Genomic DNA, 17,433 nt, shown 5'->3' with positions numbered 1-17,433 from the left:
CACTCATTTCCTCGTGCTAAGCAGACCGGGGAGGGCGTGGGGGCAGAGAGGCAGGAAACCTCCCCGAGACACTGAGATATGAGCAGGCGGCACAGAGGGCAGGACCAAAGCAGCTGGTCCCAAACAGACCCCGCTTGCCCAGGGAAAGCTGAGGCAGATGCTGGGAGGAGCAGGGTTGGCACATACCGCACACTCCCCCCCCCACACCGCCCCGTGAATGGGCCGCATTCACACCCGGTGATATTAATAGTTCCCTGCATATGGCCAAGGAATGGTGGAGTGCCCGAGGGCCACCCCACCGCCCGCATGAGGCACTTGGTGTGCACATGTGCACACGCTTGAGCTCACGGGGGGCACGCAGCAAAGGGGTTAACACAGCCTGCAATGTACAGAGGAACAGAACAGCCCGGAGCAGGGCAAGGAGGAACACAGTGCAGCACACTGCCTAGCGCCCTGATAACCACCAGCAAGGGGAGAGTGGTCCAAAGGATGTTGCTGAGAAGGGATAGGAAAAATATCCTACAAAGGCCCTTTTAGGATGAATGGGTACTAGGAAAAAATGTCAGGAAGGGTGACCAGGCTGGGAAATTGCCATCTCCCTCTTCTTTCCAGCTGGGCACCCCCAGCTGCTTGGGACACACAGTGCTAAGCCCAGGAAAGCTCCAGTAACAGGCCCAAAGGGGACCACAGACCTTAGAGGGGACCATGGATGGAATCTCAGAAGAGCTGTGCTCACCTCAGCACAGCCCAAGCTCAGCAGGCAGCCAGGGCTGGGTAAGCAGGGCCACCTCAGACACACACACCTAAGGAGAAGCTGGGCTGAATGCTGACCCCCTCCCCTACACAGAGCAGCATGCGGCTGCAGCTCAGCACAAGCTGCACACATGAAATTGAGGCATTTTGGGGTAATCTGTCCATGCTGCCCACACTGCAGCCTGGCTCCTGCTGCCTCCTCACCTGCCAACACCCAGAACCCTTTCTGGCTCTGGGCAAGGTCCAGCAGGAAAACTGGCTGAGGCACACAGCAGCTATAGACAAAGGCGCATCCCAAGGGACAGATCACACCAACATGCACGCTGAACACCTCTTCCATGGCTGAGAAGCTCGGACAACACCGATGCTAAAAAGATGGATTATTTAGGTTGGATTCACAGTTGCATGGATCAGACATTCCCCAGCCTCTGAGGACTGAGCACCTCCAGATGTGACACAGGGGCACACAGCTGGAGGGGAAGGAGGTGCTTCCCCAGCCTCCAGCAGGACTCGCCACAGATCGGGGCTGGCAAGGGCACTCCGGGACACGCTGTGCTTTGCTGCTCTGCCTGCCCCGGTCTCACCAGACCCCCGGGGGCTCCATCCCGTGGCTCCCGTGGGATGAGCCGCGGATGCCGCCGGAGCGTTCGGGACGTCCCCACAGCGGCGGAGCGGGGCAGAGAGCCCCCCGCTGGCCACGGCGCGCAGCACCGAGCTCCGGGCACACGACAACGACCCCGAAAAACCAGAACAGGGGAAAGGGAAGGTGAAACAAATCCCACGAATTCCTGGGAAAACGATCTCTGCTCCAGCTGACCACCCAGCGCGAAAGGGAGACCCGTGCACCCGCAGGAACACACATCCCGAGCAGCCCCGCGATGGCCACTGCTTCTCTTCTGCTAACAACCAAAATAAACAGGGAAAGGAGGAAAAAGTTAACGTTTGCTCTCAGGTGTATAAATAAAAACTGACCACAGAAACAAACAAGCCAGGAGTGGGTGCCCTGGGGTGAACATATTCACAAGCGTGTGCTCGGGTCTTCTTGCTTTGCTAATGCCAGTGTTAGTCATGCTCCCTCCTCTTCAATGCGGAGAACAAAAGCTCAGGACACTCACATGAAGTAGCTTCACTCGGAGCTGACCTCATGCCAGAGCAGGGCCTGCACTTGCTGCCCTCACCCACCTCAGGGTGCCTGTTTTACTTCCCTGTCCAGCCACTCAATGCTTGTTCGCGTTTCCCGGTCCCTCGCTCTAGAAGCAGTCACCCCCACGCTGTCACTGCATCCCTTCAGATCCCCAAAAGAATCCCATGAGGAGCCCCAGGCCCAGCAGAACATCCCACCAACTACATGCAAGCATCAAACCCACCCACTGTCAATGCTGAGGTCTCACCAGGGTTGTGCCCATGCAGAGCAGATCCACATGGCAACCATCTGCCCACTGTAGGGCCTCTCTGCAGCACAGGTCACCCAGGAGGAGGATGGCTTTGATATCCTAGTTTGTGAGTGGAAAACCAGGGCAAAGAAGTTAACTGGCTTACATGAAATGGCAGATGGAGCCAGTATCACCAGCTGCATGAGAACAGCAGGCAGGATTCCATCAATACCAAATTCCCCAGCTTCCACGGGAGGAGGGCAAGAGGGAGGAAAAGAGAAACTCAGAGGCATAAGCACAACAGCATCATTCATGGGAGCTGATTTTGTGCAACAAGGGTCCTGTGTCTGGCCCAGAGCTCTAGGCAATTAAAACAGCAGCCACAGATCTCAGAGGAACAGCGGGAATTTATCTGAGGAATCTGGATTATGTGGCCACTGCTGAACCAGAGCAAAAAGCCTTTAGCTCCTGAAGGTAAACACATTGGCGAGCAACGAGAAGCAGCAATCAGCTCAATCACACCAACTGTTCTGCTTCACCCACTCATGCCTGAGCCATTCCTGTTACACTGGCGGGGGGGGGGATACTGCTGCTAGTCCTTGCTCCATGCAAACAGTACCACCAAGGTGACCGTGAAGAACCAGGTCCTCCAATCCAGGCATGGGTTTGCCATGGCAGGCAGAGAGGCGAGCAGCCTGGCAGAAGGGATGGCACTGTCCATGCCATCAGGGCTCACAGGCAATGCTAACCACTGCGGGTCTGTACTGGGAGTGCAACAAACAGGAAGGTTTGTGGTTCCAGAGATAACAGTGGTGGTCTGCAAGACTAAGAAAGTGGTTTCCATTCTGGTCCAACCTTAGGAAGCACATATAGGGTTTACCAAGACCAATAGAAAGAGGTAAGACACTAATTAACCTCTCGGAAGTCTTGCTGGCACAGTTGGCTCCCAGGAGTAGCTATGGACCCCCTGGGAGGCCCCCAGAAAGGATTTGTTGCTGTGCTCCCAGTCCTGTGTGGACCATCCCAAAACAGTGTCCTGCCCCCTCCATTCCCTGCCTCGCTGGGCCAAAAGCCCCTGGCTACACTCACCCAGGAAGGCAGTAGCGGAGTCTGGACATGGGAGCTCTTGGGAAAACCGTTTTCTCCTCATCTACACCAAACCAAGCTGACCTCCCCACCCCTGAGGAATAACCCATGTCCATCAGATACATTCTGGGCCATTCCCAAAGGGATTGCTTAACAGCAGGAATACCGAGTCTTCAACACAAATCTCAGGGGCAGGTAGATGTAATTCTTCACTGAGCATCGCAGCTGACCGAAAAACCAAGCCACAGTGGTTCCTCTTTCACACAACCCAAAATAAATTGCTTTCAAGATCATTACCACATGCTGCTAATCAAATTCATCTTTAAAAGCCACATCAAACTAGCTTTAGCACTCAAGCTCCAAGTGAACAAAAATTCTTAAGCATCTTAACAGTCTTAATACAAAGACTAATACAAGCATCATTTTGACATTATCAGATACAAAATAACGCGCTTTTTGTTTATGCAAACGGGGGGGTCTTTTCCCTCCATCACTCCCTGGTGTTTCCAGCTGCAAAGAGCCGCAGTAGCATCGTGGCATCCCCGCTGCCCCACCTGAGCGCGCAGACACGCAGTCCCTAGCGCGGTGCAGTGACAGGGCTCAAGGCTCTACCCGATGCAAACATCTTCCGAGCCATTGCTGACGCACCGACAGCCCCCAGCCCGCGCTGCAGCCTCCCTCGGCGGCACCAGCAGACACGACCCGTGCCGCCCCGCTCTAGGGGACACCGTGACCGCCGCGCCCGCTCCGTTCGGGACTGCAGGGCAGCATCGCCCTAGGGCTCCTCCGCCCTAGGGAAGCCCCCAGGTTCCCGCTGCCCCTCCACCCCCGGAGCCGGGGCAGAGCGCGGGGGGGAGCGGCCGAATGGCCCCGGTCCTGCCGGCACTCACCTGCCCGCCCGCGCCGTCCCCACCCGCAGGGACCCGGAGCCGCAGCCCGGCGGAGCCGCCGCCCAAGGGACCGCCCGGAGCCACAGCCCCCGACCGCGGCCCGGCGGCTGCCCATCGCTGCGCTCCGCGGAGGAACGGGCGAGCGGCCGCGGCTCCTCCCCCGCCGGCGGCCGCCTGCCCCCGGCCTCTCCCGCCCGCTTCCTTCCCCCGACGAGGCGCACAGGCCGCCTGGTTTCCTCGGAGGAAGCCGCTCGCCCCACGGAAGGCTCCTGCTCCCCTCTGGTGCTGCGCAGCGGCCGCGCTGCTCTGCTCAGGGACCGCAGCATCCCGGAGCGTGCTGCGTGCGAACCGGCCCCGCTCCCACCGTGCCGGGTCAATGAGGTGGCGATTCAGGTGTTCCTGAGGCATTTCAGCCTCATCAACTGAGCCACCCCGGCGCCGGTGCACTGGGGAATGCCCGCACCCCGCTCTCAAACGGGGCTGCTGTTCCAAGCGCCGCGGACATTTCGGGCAGGATTCAGTCTCTTCATTAAGAAGAGAAGGAGTTAACATGATCAGACTGGCCTGCAAACACCTCACACCTGCTTTTATTTTCCCCATCTGACCTCTCCTGCTTTGAAAAGAAAACCACAGGAGTGTTACAAAGCACCACAAAGGCCGTGTTTGCTCGCACAGCCCAGTCCCTCCTCCGTCTACAGCAAAGTCTCTCCAGAAATACAGACAGGTTATTTCCAACACAGGAAGCATCGCCTTTCTTTGCAGCAATGTTTCCTCTCTTTCTTTTTAATGCAGCTCAGATGTCAACCCTTTTACCAAAGAAAAAATACTACACTGCGAAACCTTTCCACCAGCCCTCAATGCATTTTCTCAACTCAAAACTTCCCTCTTGATCCTTTTGGTCTCATGCAAACCACACAGAGGATGCAGATATAAATGTACTTTCTTGCCTGAAGTTTCTCTCCACTATGCCTCAATTGTTCCTTGCTGTCATGGGAAACACTTGGCGACAGGATAGGCACAAAGCAGCCAAAGGGACCTTTTCCCAGCTCGTGCCTGGCACTTCCCAAGTGCCCCACAGCCCAGCCGACAATCCTGCGCTCTAACCAAGGCTCTTCCTTTTTGGCCTTCAAAGAAAATCGCCCTGTTCATGATAGGATCCTGCTGTTCGGGGGGGGGGGGGAATCTGCATTTTGTTAACTACAGGAAACAGAAAAACTTCCAGACCCTGAAATTAAAGCCTCAGAAGGAGCAGGGAGATGTGCTGGGGGATGGGGATCAGTCACGGCAGCAGCCGCCAGGTCTCAGAGTTACAGAGATTTTTATGGGGGGAACAAGGACAAGAAATGGCCTCGTTCTGTGGAGGGGCTGGAAGGGCCTCTTGCCTCTGACAAAGAGTTTCCCCACAATCGTTTACTGGAAAAACCAAAGAGGGGCCAAGTTGGTTTTGGTTTTCCTTTAAAGCATTTTTCCCCGTTTCACGTTTTCAGCACTCAGCCCGGGGAGGGGGTCTCACCCAGCAGCCTGCTTTTGTCCTGAAGAGCAGAAAGGTGACGTGAGAACAAGCCAAAAGTGTTTAAAATAGCTGTAAGCCAAGATATTAACAGGAGTCCTTTGCAAGCCAGTATCACCCCATGGTGGTTCGTGTTAATTAACCAAGGATGTAATTACATGCCTGGCTCTGTGGATTTCTACGGGAGCCACCTTCCCTGCAAGCAGCTCTCCGCGGCTTGCAGAGAAGCAGCAGCAGGAAGATAGCAGCTTGTAGAAAGCACTTGGGTGTTACGAGGCACTGATGGGGATGGCAGCACTTGGCACAGACAAAAGGGTTTATTGAAGCGCTGAAGGCACTGACCCACCCATAAATATCCCCAGGCAGTGACCCCAGGGACAGGCAGGAAAAGGCAGACAGTGCAACCTTGGCTCTGCCCAGAGGCCTCAGCAACAGCCTACCTTATTGGGGAAATTAAACCAGTATGGATAAACAGGTATCAAAGGGCTCAGTGGATCAAAAATAAGCTGAGAAGTCTGAAAAGGAAACGCTGGAGATTGTGCCTCAAGCCTCAGGAGATGCTGTCCCAGCTCCTGAGAAAACATATGACGGAAAGAAGCATAAACTGCTTGCTTTGAAGCTGCCTTGGCAGGGTGATTTTTAGTGTGTGAATTCTCATTTAACAATTATCTTTTTAGTTTTGTAAAAAGCTTTTTTACTACTAAGAGCTAATCACAGAGCATTTTACACTAGCCAGGCACAGGGTCAATCCTCAGTGACAAGAGAATGCCCAGCAGTAAGGCAACAGGGGCTTTAACAGAAGGAAAGAGTATTTGGGAATCGACCCTCTCCCTTCATGAAAAATACCCAAAAGCACATGACATCCAAGCATGGGCTGGGTGCCACTGCTCCCAGGCCAGCACCAGTGGGGCTCCGGGATGGGGCTGCTGCTGGCCCAGGTCCCAGGGGGACCTGAAGTTCATTTAGGAGGGAAATCAGCATATCAGCAAAATTCAGTAGCCAAACCCGAGACAGCCCATGGGTGGACAGAGAAGAGGAAGGAGTAGCACCGAGTCACTTCCATCACATGTCACACCAAATCCACTCATAATCACATTCAGTTCATCTTTTCTACTTCCCACCTCTTCAGTTGGGATCCAGACCCGTGACCACATTTTCCACCATGTAACAGGCAGCAATTTCTCAGGGAGTTGCAAAAGGCCCCAGAAACAGGTCACTGCAGCAACATCCAGCATCCCACTCACTCCTTCAAGCCATGGATCAGCTCCAGTTCCCTCCCTTACACTGGTGCTGCAACCAGAGCGCAGCCTGGTGCTCAGGGTACAGCAGCACCCCACCAGCCCTGACTCTCTCCCTTTCACCCAATTCAGGCAATGAGAGAAAACCAGATCCCAATCTCCATCTTTTCACCCCAAAACAGGGCACTGAACATACACACATGTGCCAGGCGAGGAACGAACGGCTCATGCTTCAAACCAGCAGAACCAGCACAAGAGATTTTCATGTAAAGAGAGAAGAAGAATAGCTCAGCTGTGACAACATATCAACAACAGCTAAATTTAGCAGGTTATTTTCAGAGATCCAGATGCTGGGTAAATACAACCTTATTATTTCATGCAGGGGCAAAAGTTCAGCAGAGTCCCTCACGCTTCTTTTCTCTATTATTTCACCACGTCCAGTCACAGAGGCCCACTTTTGAAATCCTGTAATGCCATCACTGCCTGGCTGCATGAAGGAAGCTGCAAGCACAATCCCCATCTCTCAGCAGTCAGAGGAGGCCACTGCATAATGACATTTGCAGAGTGTGCTCCCCATCCTACCTCTGGAGAGGCCCGATGCTGCTAGAGTCAGGAATTGATTTGGAGGATGAAGTTTTCACGTGATGGCTGGTCTGCGAGCGTTTCCTTTTAGCTTTGTCCAGAACAATACAAGGGAAGTGAATGTAGGAGGGGAAGCAGAGGGTTAGGAAATCCATGAGAGCCTGGCCCTGGTGGGCACAGCTCCAGCAGGATGGCTTGGGGCTGGGGACCCCATAGCCATGCGAGCTGGGGCTCTGCTGCTGGTCAGGGTAATGAGTGCCATGGCAGGGACACAGGCTACCTGCTTATGCCACAGGATGGGAGGACTCAGACCGGGCTCTTTCCCCCGGGTAGCACACCACATAGTTTGGGCTGGTCAATCAAAGTTCTGGGCCATTTGCCTTCAATCCAAACTGAGCCAGTGACTGCCTACGGAGGTGGCTATCTGTGATGACCGTTCACTGTCTTCCTCAGCACTCGATTCTGGCTCAAGCGCCAGCAATGTCCCCCCAGACCGAGTCCCTGCATGTTCCTGCTGAAAGGTTGCCCCTGAGACAGTGAAATCCAAGTTGTTTTCCACCACTGCTGCCGAGGGAGCTGAGCGCAGCATGCCCATCTATTTTAATGACAGTGGGAAGCAGCAGTGGGTTTGTACAGTCGGCATTCAAGGAAGGGACGATGGCAGCACAGCCTTGGCTCCCAGATGCTCACAGGCAGGGATGGGGCCTGGGAATCAGGAATGAGCCTGGCTGCACTTTGGGAAGCAGCTCGGGGAGTTTGCTGTGTGTGCTGGGAGAGCAGCAGTGCTGTATGCGGGGTCAGGGACAGCTCCAGAAAGCAATGGAAGAGCTACAGGAGACATGTTCCCAACCGTTCCCAGGACAAACGCAGAAGCAGCTCAACCCTGCCTCATGCTGTTGTCTCCAGAGCTTGGGTTCTCTTGGCCAGAAAATCATCAGGGAAGGGACACAGAGTCTCCTGAGACCATCATCTGAGTGCTTCCTTAAGTGACCCCATTTGTCCGAGCACCTTCTGGGGACTATCAGCTGAGAGGGCAGCAAAGCAACTGCACCAGCTTCTTCTCAGAGCTCTAAAAACCCCAGCGGAGGGTATGAACTGACTTCAGGCTTGCTCCAAGTCCATGAAAGGGAGAGCTTCAGCCATGCCCCCACTGGGCACCATGCTGCTGCAGGATGCAGTGATGCCACAACGGCTCCAGATGGTGCATAGAATCCAGGGGACAAATCCTTTGGTATGACACCATAGCTGCTCCTGTATGTGAGGGCTCCAGCCCTCAGATCCCTCCACAGACATGACACTGTGGTGGCTGAGCATCCCTCCAGCAGCATAGAGCTTGTCAGGGTGAGATGTGGACGTGCCCAGGGAGGTGTTGGCTGGGTTTGTCGTGAATGTTGCTGAGACTTGGATTTTACAGGCAGTTTTACCCAAAGGAAAATACCCTAGAAATATTCTTGCCCCCAAAGTCCTAGCCACAGATGTGTTCTGTAGGAGTCTTCTCTGCCCCTTCCCTTACCCGGGGCTCTTTAACCCTTCTTAACAAGCTCTTGATATTCATGTTCTTAATCTCTCCTGTGAAAGGGCAAGAAAGACCACCCAGGATTACCTCTGGAGCTCCATTCACAAAGCCCCTTTTGTTGTCCAGAGCTTTCCTTGCTCCTGGGCTCTTGCTCCCCTGGGTTTAGCGCTCACCTAACCCTTATGTGGATGGAAAACAAGAGGCCAGGTCATTGCCCTCCAGTTAGTGGAACTGCTGGGAGATCCCCAGGCACATCCCATGGACTCCCTGTAAGGCGGTGTTTCCCTCCCTGCAAAAAGCCTCCCTTGCACCAACCAGTGAAATGATAAGATTTTTACCCATCTTGCCCATGAGCTGGACCATGCTTGGCAGTGGGGCTGTTTCTCTGGGATGGAACATGAGGACAAAGTGAGATCAGAGCATTCCTTCACAGTCAGCAAAGCAGCAGCCAGGATCAGAACACTATTTCAGACAGTTCTGGCAGCAGGGACCTGTTCTTAGAACAAGCAGCTGGCCATGCTCCATCTAGGAGCCTATAACCCCATGATCACCATTCCCGAGGGGCACACCTCCTCCTCCTCCAGCCCACCACCAGCTTCTGGCCTCCCCAGCCCTCATGACCCCCTCAGTGGCAGAGTGGCTCTGACCCCAACCTCTCCCCCTGCCTTTGCAGAGGGACAGTTTGGGCAGAAGCAGCCCATGAACATGCACACAAGAGCCGTGGCTCAGTCAGAGCTGCACCGCGATTCCCTCCTGCCTGGCTGTCACTGGCGAGACATCTCAATCACACATAGCTGAGGGGCTGCAAGCTGGGGGCGACCCTCCTTCCTGTGGCACAGCAGCTTCAAGTCTGTGGAGGTCCTAATGAGCTTGTCTGCAAAGCACAAAGTCGTTCACCATAAAGAAGAGAGGGATCGAAAAGGAAACAGAAAGGAGCAGAGCTGCTGCCAGTCTGTGCCGGTTGACGGGCACAGCTACAGCAGCACACACACACCAAGAGGGGACTTGTGCCTCTGCAGGGGGGACTCTACACACACAGTGGCAGGATGTCACTGGTGATAACTGCAACACGCGGCCAAGCCATGCTTGCAGCCAGGGTGGGGAAAGGATGGAGCAAAGGATGGGGTGAAGGAGGGGCTGGACATGTCTTGGGGTCCCTCCTGTACTGCTGGGGCTCAGCCTGGCTGGCACTGCCTCATGCTGGTTGCCTTTGCTACCCCTTTGAACAATACAGTTGGGGGAACATCATACTGCTGGCAGAAGAAATCAGCAGCTCAGCAAGAGGAGGGTACTTGTAATCTCTGCCCATCCCACAGCAAGGGCATTCTTGCCCCAAAAACATTGTCACAGCTTACCTGCATCTTTTTTATCTTCTAGCAAAGTGAAGCGCTGTGAAAAGAAAGAAAAGAGAAATCATTTTGTTATCTTTGTGATTGTCATGCTCATGGACTCCTACTGCTTGTTTGAGCTCAGGCCCCAATTCAGCCCCCCCTCTTTGCCAGGAAAGGAGCTGGGACCAGCGCTGCCTGCTCCAGCTCTGAGCACAAGCATTGCTCTAGCAAAGGCTTGTCCCAAATGCATCAGCCCCCCTGGCTTTAAACCACCAAGCCAAACACAGCCCAGAGCACTGGGCAAGCACGGTGTGCCCAGCACGTGCCCAACACTGTGGCTCCCAGCCCGCTGGAAGCCATCAGAGGAGCAGCAGTAGCCAGGACCAGGGGCTCTGCATCCATAGTGCAGACAACAGAGCCAGGGAAAAAGGGATGTCTGGAGAGACTGGCCTTTCTGCTTGACAAGGATGCTGCAAAATTGCTAGAGAGGAGACAGCGAGGGAGGCAAGAGCTGACAGATCCACAGCAAGGGATCAAACCAGCAAGGGAACCAGGCTGAGGTCCCCCGAACACATCCCTTGGTACCTCTGTGGCTGCACAGATGGCAGTGATGTCCACATTTTAATTGCATTAGTAGGTCTGGAGGCAGAGCGTACAATGGTGGCTGCAGGCACGGAAAGCCGACAATAAAGAAAGGAAGAGAACAATAAAGGAAAGCTGAAAGCAGGCTGGACTGTAGCTCCCCAAGTCTCTCCACTGGCACAACACAGGGGATGGGGAAGGGGCCACTAGCACCATGCACAGGGTCTGATCCTTATCTATGGCTGGAATTCTGCAGGGATAAAGCAAGGGGATTTACAGACAGCAGAGCATGGAGGTGGAGAAGCAGGAGGGACCCAGCACTGCCTGGATCCTGTGGTGAGCACAGAGCACAGGAAACTCCCAGGTCCCTCTCCAGGCACAGGCAAGCCCCCCCCCAGTGCATCCCGGCCCCACTGAGCAGGGCCAGAGGTGCTGGAGAGGCTCACTGCAGGAATGCAGTGCGCTGCTGAGCCGGCCTTTCCCACGCGCCACCCGGGACCCCTCTTCCTGCCAGAGCCGCAGGGGCGGGGATGACCCAGGTGGAGATGGGTTTAACCATCTCCCTGCTGCTGGGCTTCTCATGGCAGCGCCTGCCCAAGAGATGCCCATCAGTGGGGCCGAAGTTCTCAGCCTCGCAGCGTGCCTGTGTTTGCGGTGGGAAGGTCGCCATGGTCCACTAGCGCATTTGGTACTGATGAATGTGTTGCACTGCAGGGAAGCCCTGGGAGCTGCTGCATGCTCAGCTCCTCAGGGAGAGCCTGCACGGATGCCCAGGCCCTGATCTGGCAGTGTGTGGGCAGCTGGAGAGCGTCAGAGCTGAAAGCATTTGGACAGGGAGATGATCACTGGGATGTGATCATGTCTGTTATCACAAGCTCTGCAGCCGTCAATCAGCCTTGCAGCTGGCACGTGTAGCAGATGCCCATAGAGTGGGCAATGAGGTAGGGCTGCTCTCCCAGGCCATGGCAAGGGCAGCGAAAGCTGGTCCTGGTGCTAAGGCAGCTCTGGGGAGCCTCCTCTCCCTGGCTGTCATGTCCTGGCCCTAGCACCTTCTTTTTTCCCCACAGATTTTTCCACCAGCCACAGCTCTATTTCATTTAACCCAGAAAGCGTTAATCCCACAGGCAGAGCCCGGCACATTTCTCCCTCTTCAAGAGATTCCTTTGCTGTTCATGATGAGTAACTGAGCAACACCGGCTCAGGGAGGAAAGCAGGAAACCAGGCAGAAGCCTCAGCCCCACATGAGGCCATCAGTGCTTGCCAAGCAGAAGGGTGATGTCCCCATGCCTTCAAGCCTCCCAGCACCTGGCTGGCACCAAAGCCCTTATCATGGGCCCATGCACAGGTCCCTGGCCATGACTCCTTAGGGCCCAGGGGTGACAATGGGGAGAAAGAGCCCCAGAACCAAGGAAAAGATTTACTCCCAGACCCATAAACAACTTTTCCCCGTGCTCAGTCGCCACACTGCTCCAGGCAGCCTGCAAAGCATTTCTTAGGCAAGAAGGAGACACAAATACTGGCATAATCAGTAAAACCGGTGGGTGTTGGGAAGGTGTCCTCAAACAGTGAGATGGGCCAGGAATGCACCAGGGTGAGAGAAGCCCTGCGCACTGCCTGGGGCCACAGCCAGAGGAGCAGCTGCTGCCGGGGGAGCTGGGGACAGTGAGGACAGGAGCCACCTTCTCCCACCCATGCCACTGGGGCCACCGGAGCCTTTGACGGGCTCGAGGTGATGGTGCCATTATCTACTGGTTGCTTTCAACTTTGCTGGAGTCCATGGCAGTAGGGCAAGAGGGGATGTGGGACCCAGCTTCCATCTCTGCACCACCTTGAGTACAATGGCGATGACAACACACAGCTCACAGGGACAAGGAGGGTTAACAAGGACGTGTTAAGCTCTCTGGAGACAGCAGGGACAAGACAGCTACTAATATTATTAATGAATTTCACAAATGTCATTTTTAGACTCAACTATTTTGAGCTTTCCATTGAAGCCCCGGGGGAACAGTGCGCATTCCGCATTCATTTCACCACGGCAGATCCACTCGCTTGACGCAGCTTGGTGAACAGCACTGGTTGTAAAGGGATTTTACTGCTTTTTCCAATCCAAAGCTCTTGAAATCCATACTGACAATACCTCCAAAACCTACCCAGCACACCTACCACCTCACAGTACAGGCTGTGGTACAATAAATCAAACAAACAGGCAGCCAGAGAGGGAGTTGCATGTTATTAAGGCAACAGATGAGGAATTAAACCCAAATGAAAAATACCAGATGCCATGAGAACCACTGCTGCAGGAAATTAAAAACTCAAGGCCTCCAGTCTCACTGTTCCTTTGTCATCCCACTTCCAGCTGCCACAGGTCGGCAAAGCCAAACGTGTCCCCATTGCCATGCCCTGATGTGCACAGGGGTCCCCAGGCCCGGTATGGGCAGACCGTGCTGGGGGGTGATAGTGCACGCACACACACACACACACACAAAGCCCACTGACTGCCCTGTTCACCAGTGCCACATCCATTATGCCCATGCTGCCTGCGTTCAGCCGAGCACAGCACCCTACCTGCCCTGGCTATGGGACGTGGGTACTTGGCTGATGCTGACTAACACACCCGCATGCAGCCCCTTCGCAATGAACCTTTCACATGTGTGTGGGGCACGGGCACGACATCCCTCCAGAGCAGATGTCAAGCACCATGAGCAAGCCCCAGCCCTGCTAAAAACGCCTCCCTCGCCACCCCTTGACAGCTTCTCCTGAAACCGGGAGGGTGTCAGAAGGACACACTATTAAACAGACAATCCCTTACCTTGGCTCTTTTGAAGCAAGCCCAGAAGAAATCCAGCAATGGCATGATGGACCGGGTGGGGGGGCAGGCATGGAGCCCCCCTAGACCGCAGTGTAAGCCCTGGGGAGGGCCCCCCCCGGCACCCCCATGGCTGCTGCCTGCGGCAGACAGCGCCGGGCAGAGCCCCAGTGCGGGCAGGAGCTCGGTACAGGCAGGGAGGACGGAGGGAGGAGGCAGCGCTGCCTGCGGAGGCGGGCCAGCGATTCAAACCCTGCACCGTTATTTAGTTGGTTGCGAACAGGCTTGGACGGCGACTGAAATTCCCTGAAGATTGCGAGTTTTAAACAGCTCCAGGCTTTCCTTCCTGCCTTGAAGACACTGAGCAGCGCTCCCCTCCTCGGTTCCCAGGCAGCGGGAAGGAGAAAGGGGAAAGAAACACCCCCTAGAGCAGAATAACTGTGAGTTTGGCTGTCAAAGGCACATGTAGGACATTGGAAACCCAAACCCCAGACAGTTTGGATTTCTGCTACAGTCCCTGCTCCAGCTCACCAGCAGCGGTCACAGATGCAATCGGGAGGGCTCCCAACGCTCTCACCTCTGAGGGACAAGCTGTGCTCACATAATCACATCGCTCTGCCTCCTCTGCCGCCAGCCTCATCCCAGAGCTGCGGGCAATCCTTCAGTGGGACCCCAGCAGAGAGAAAAAGAGGGGAAAAACACCCCTAGTCATCAGATGTGGCCCAGCCATTCACTCCAACTCCATTCACAGCTCCTTATCTTCCTTCCACAAACATTAGTGCAAGCTTAGCATTTGCTCACAAGAAGGACCATAATAAACAGCAATGCCACAACCTTTCGTGCAAGCCATTGGATGCGCAGGCCCACAGTCCTCCAGGCTAGAAGCCTTCCCTCAGGCACACAAGAAAACCTCATCAACTGGTCATTTATGTGATTATTTCAGAATAAGCAATGGCAAATTGATCAGCAACCACGCTCCCACAGGACACTTGATGGATGCCCAGCAAGCCAGCAGCACTGCTCCTGCCTACCCCGTGTGTCCCGGGGGACAATCCTTCCCACACAAAGCCCAGGGCCCCTTCAGGTGGGTGACATGTAGGAATGCAGTGGCTCTGCCCCAGGACAAGGTGCCATTTGTAGTGTGATACCCCAGCAGCTGGGGCATGCGGCAGCTGAGCCCGCTGCCAAATGTCAGCAAGGACAGACCACAACGCAGTGCTGGGCCCCCCAAAGCAGGACTGGTGTCTAAGCATAACACTGCTGCTGTCCTGGGGCCGCCTCTGCCACATTTCCCTGTCTACCCCAGTGCCAGGGAAGGCAGTAACAGCAGGGAGATGAGCAGAGTGAGCAAAGCACTAAGGGGACAGGGTGGGCAGGACCCTGGTCAGTAGCAGTGTAAGCACAGGACACCGCAGGGATGCGGTGCCTCTCCCAAGCCACCTCCACTGCTGAGCCAAAGGAGCACACTCGCATACCAAATCTCCAATACAGGGGGATCAGCGCCAGCCTCACTGGTGCTCTCTGAAGCAAAGCAGAGAGAGCAGTCACAGCTCGTGGGACGAGGCAAGGACAGGAGTGTGGAAGACCATGACACAGCAGAGCTGGAGAAGCTGCACCCGCGTGGAGATGATGGTGTCAGGCACCGCCACCCCTGCAGCATCCTGCACTCGGGCCCATGGATCCACAGGACGGCAGCGGCCCGGCCCCAGCAGCAGCACGCAGGCGGCGTCCGTCCCGGCGCCGGCTCCAGCTGCCTCCTTCCATCTCCCCCTCACTCATTCCTCAGAGAGTTTTGGCACCGCTCCTGGGCTTGGCACCAGCCGCAGCTCCTCCACCGTGTCCCCTGCATTACTGAGCCAGTGCAGTGGGGCTGGGGGCACCAAAGCACAGCACAAACTTTGTGAACCAGCCTCTTCTTGCCTCCTTTAAATGCCTGGGACCAGGAAGACAGTCTCACTTCTGTGGCACACGTGCCCGGGGTCACCTTTCCTAGCAAGCGTTTTACTCACAGGAGGGTGCACAGAGGAGTTAAGGCCAGATGCTGCTCACTGACAGTGAGCAACCCCCTCCATAAATCACTCACCACTGCCTTCAGGGCTGCATTTTTTTATTCCAAGGACTTGCAAATAATTCCCCTCCATGGACAGAGGCAGCTGGGATGAGTACCCATTTCCAGATGTCCCCATTCACCAAACACTGCTACCATCATGTTGAAACTGCCACCTCAAGGCATTGCCACTGCAGGATCCTGGCAGAAGATCCTCTCAGTCACTGCCACTGCTGGTTCTCAATGCAGAAGTGCAGGCATTTCCCTTGGAGCAGGACAGAGCTGGCTGTGGAGCCCCAGGAAGTGTGCAAGGGCACACCCGTGTGCATGAGGCAGAGCATACCCAGATCTCCTGCCCTCAGCCTGGTTTGGTGCGGGAGACACGCTCCTTCCTTGCCACCTCTGCCAGGGATGGGATGCTCTGAAGGCAGCTTTCACCAGAGGGACCATGCATAGGAAGCACATGAGGTGCAAACAGACCTCCACAGGGGGATCACAACAGACTGATGGAGATGGCTCTGTCCTGACAGAGCTGGGGAAGTTCTTGTGGAAAAGGGGCAGCCCCACAGCTTTAACTACAGCTGTACCAGAAAGGCGCCACCAGAGAAACAACCCCACCAGCACCTTGCTTCATGACTCACTCCGGCAGCATTCAGTCCTTCTCCCACTTCCTCCAAAAGCAAAAAATCCCAAAGTTAATGCAAATAGAAGAAAGCTGTCTCCTTCCCAGGGCCCGGGAGACAAACCACAGAGACATCTACATACTTGTGTAGCTTCTTCCTACCCAGTCATCCCAAAAGCATTCAAGTAATTTTAAATCTAGGATCCTTCTTCAGCAGACCAGGATACCATCCTCTGTAAGAAGAGGTCCTGGGGACTGGATCCACTGTGGAGTGGCTGACACACATGCCAACTGTGTATTGATGCCAAGTGATGGCAGAACACAGGTTCCACTGCTGCATTTGTCTGTTCCCAACATTTCTAACATACCTGCTCCACAGACATTTACAGGAAAAATAAAAGCAATTTCTATTAATTCCTTCCCTCTTTCTGTCTATAATACCTATCGCTATCACTTTCAGACTTACATGAGAACCCATCTTAAACTTCAGTTAATTTTAAAAGGCTGATTCTAAGGCAAAATCCCCACTGTACACACTCACTGACAGCTTTCCACATGGGGAGTGCCAGCGCTGCCCCATCTGCTGCCCTGGAGATGGGACAGACACCAGCCTGACCCAGCACTACGGCAAACATCATGCCTTCTCTGTAAGTCATGGGACAGGGCTGGTATTTTGGAGACAGGTACAGCCTCTTCTCACAACATATCATGCCCCAGAGGATCCCATGTCACCTCCCCAAATGCCTGTGGCCGGGTGCTATTCCTGTCCCATTGATGAGCTATTGCTGTCACGGCGGTCACTCAGTGGCACTGGGCAGTTAATAACAGCTAAAAGCTGGCAGATGACATCAGCACAGGCAAAAGAAGCCACCAACACTGCTGGTACCAACCCTGAGGGCTGGCCCCACTTCTGCTGGAAAACATGGGGCTCCTGAAGAGGTGCAAGCAGGGGGCAAGCTGCGCCTTGCCAGGGAGTAGCCCCTGCCAGCCATTAGCATGCAGTGATTTTCCACTTGCTGCTGTGTGCAGGCATTTCCCTGAGGTCAGGAAGGGAGCAGCTACTGCAGAGCAGGCGCTTGCTCTATTAGCATAGCGGG

At 54.9% G+C, this 17,433-nt stretch overlaps 1 protein-coding gene and 1 long non-coding RNA gene across 3 annotated transcripts in view; both read right to left on the bottom strand.

Annotated features, from left to right (window-relative positions):
* The window catches only part of STARD8 (StAR related lipid transfer domain containing 8), a 55,774-nt gene extending 41,756 nt beyond the window's left edge, over positions 1-14,018 (bottom strand). The window contains exons 1-2 of one of the 2 annotated variants that reach the window (XM_062640030.1): positions 13,671-14,018; positions 10,304-10,337 (exon numbers count right to left, since the gene is read on the bottom strand). In XM_062640030.1, the coding sequence (XP_062496014.1) occupies positions 10,304-10,337; positions 13,671-13,715 (79 nt within the window). In that variant the 5' untranslated portion in view covers positions 13,716-14,018. Of the gene's footprint in view, positions 1-4,102; positions 4,257-10,303; positions 10,338-13,670 lie in introns of those variants that run through there. The other variant, XM_062640029.1, reaches the window with a different exon arrangement.
* On the bottom strand, positions 7,094-10,297 carry LOC134174792 (uncharacterized). Its single transcript, XR_009968781.1, has 2 exons — positions 9,122-10,297; positions 7,094-9,001 (listed from the first exon to the last, which is right to left on the bottom strand). It is a non-coding gene; the product is annotated as an uncharacterized LOC134174792 (long non-coding RNA).
* Positions 14,019-17,433: the final 3,415 nt, after the last annotated feature.

The sequence above is a fragment of the Pezoporus occidentalis genome, unplaced genomic scaffold (assembly GCF_034315485.1).
Source record: "Pezoporus occidentalis ecotype Australia unplaced genomic scaffold, CSIRO_AGI_Poc_V1 ctg63, whole genome shotgun sequence".
Classification (NCBI taxonomy): domain Eukaryota; kingdom Metazoa; phylum Chordata; class Aves; order Psittaciformes; family Psittacidae; genus Pezoporus; species Pezoporus occidentalis.
This window is presented reverse-complemented; position numbering and strand designations above follow the sequence as displayed.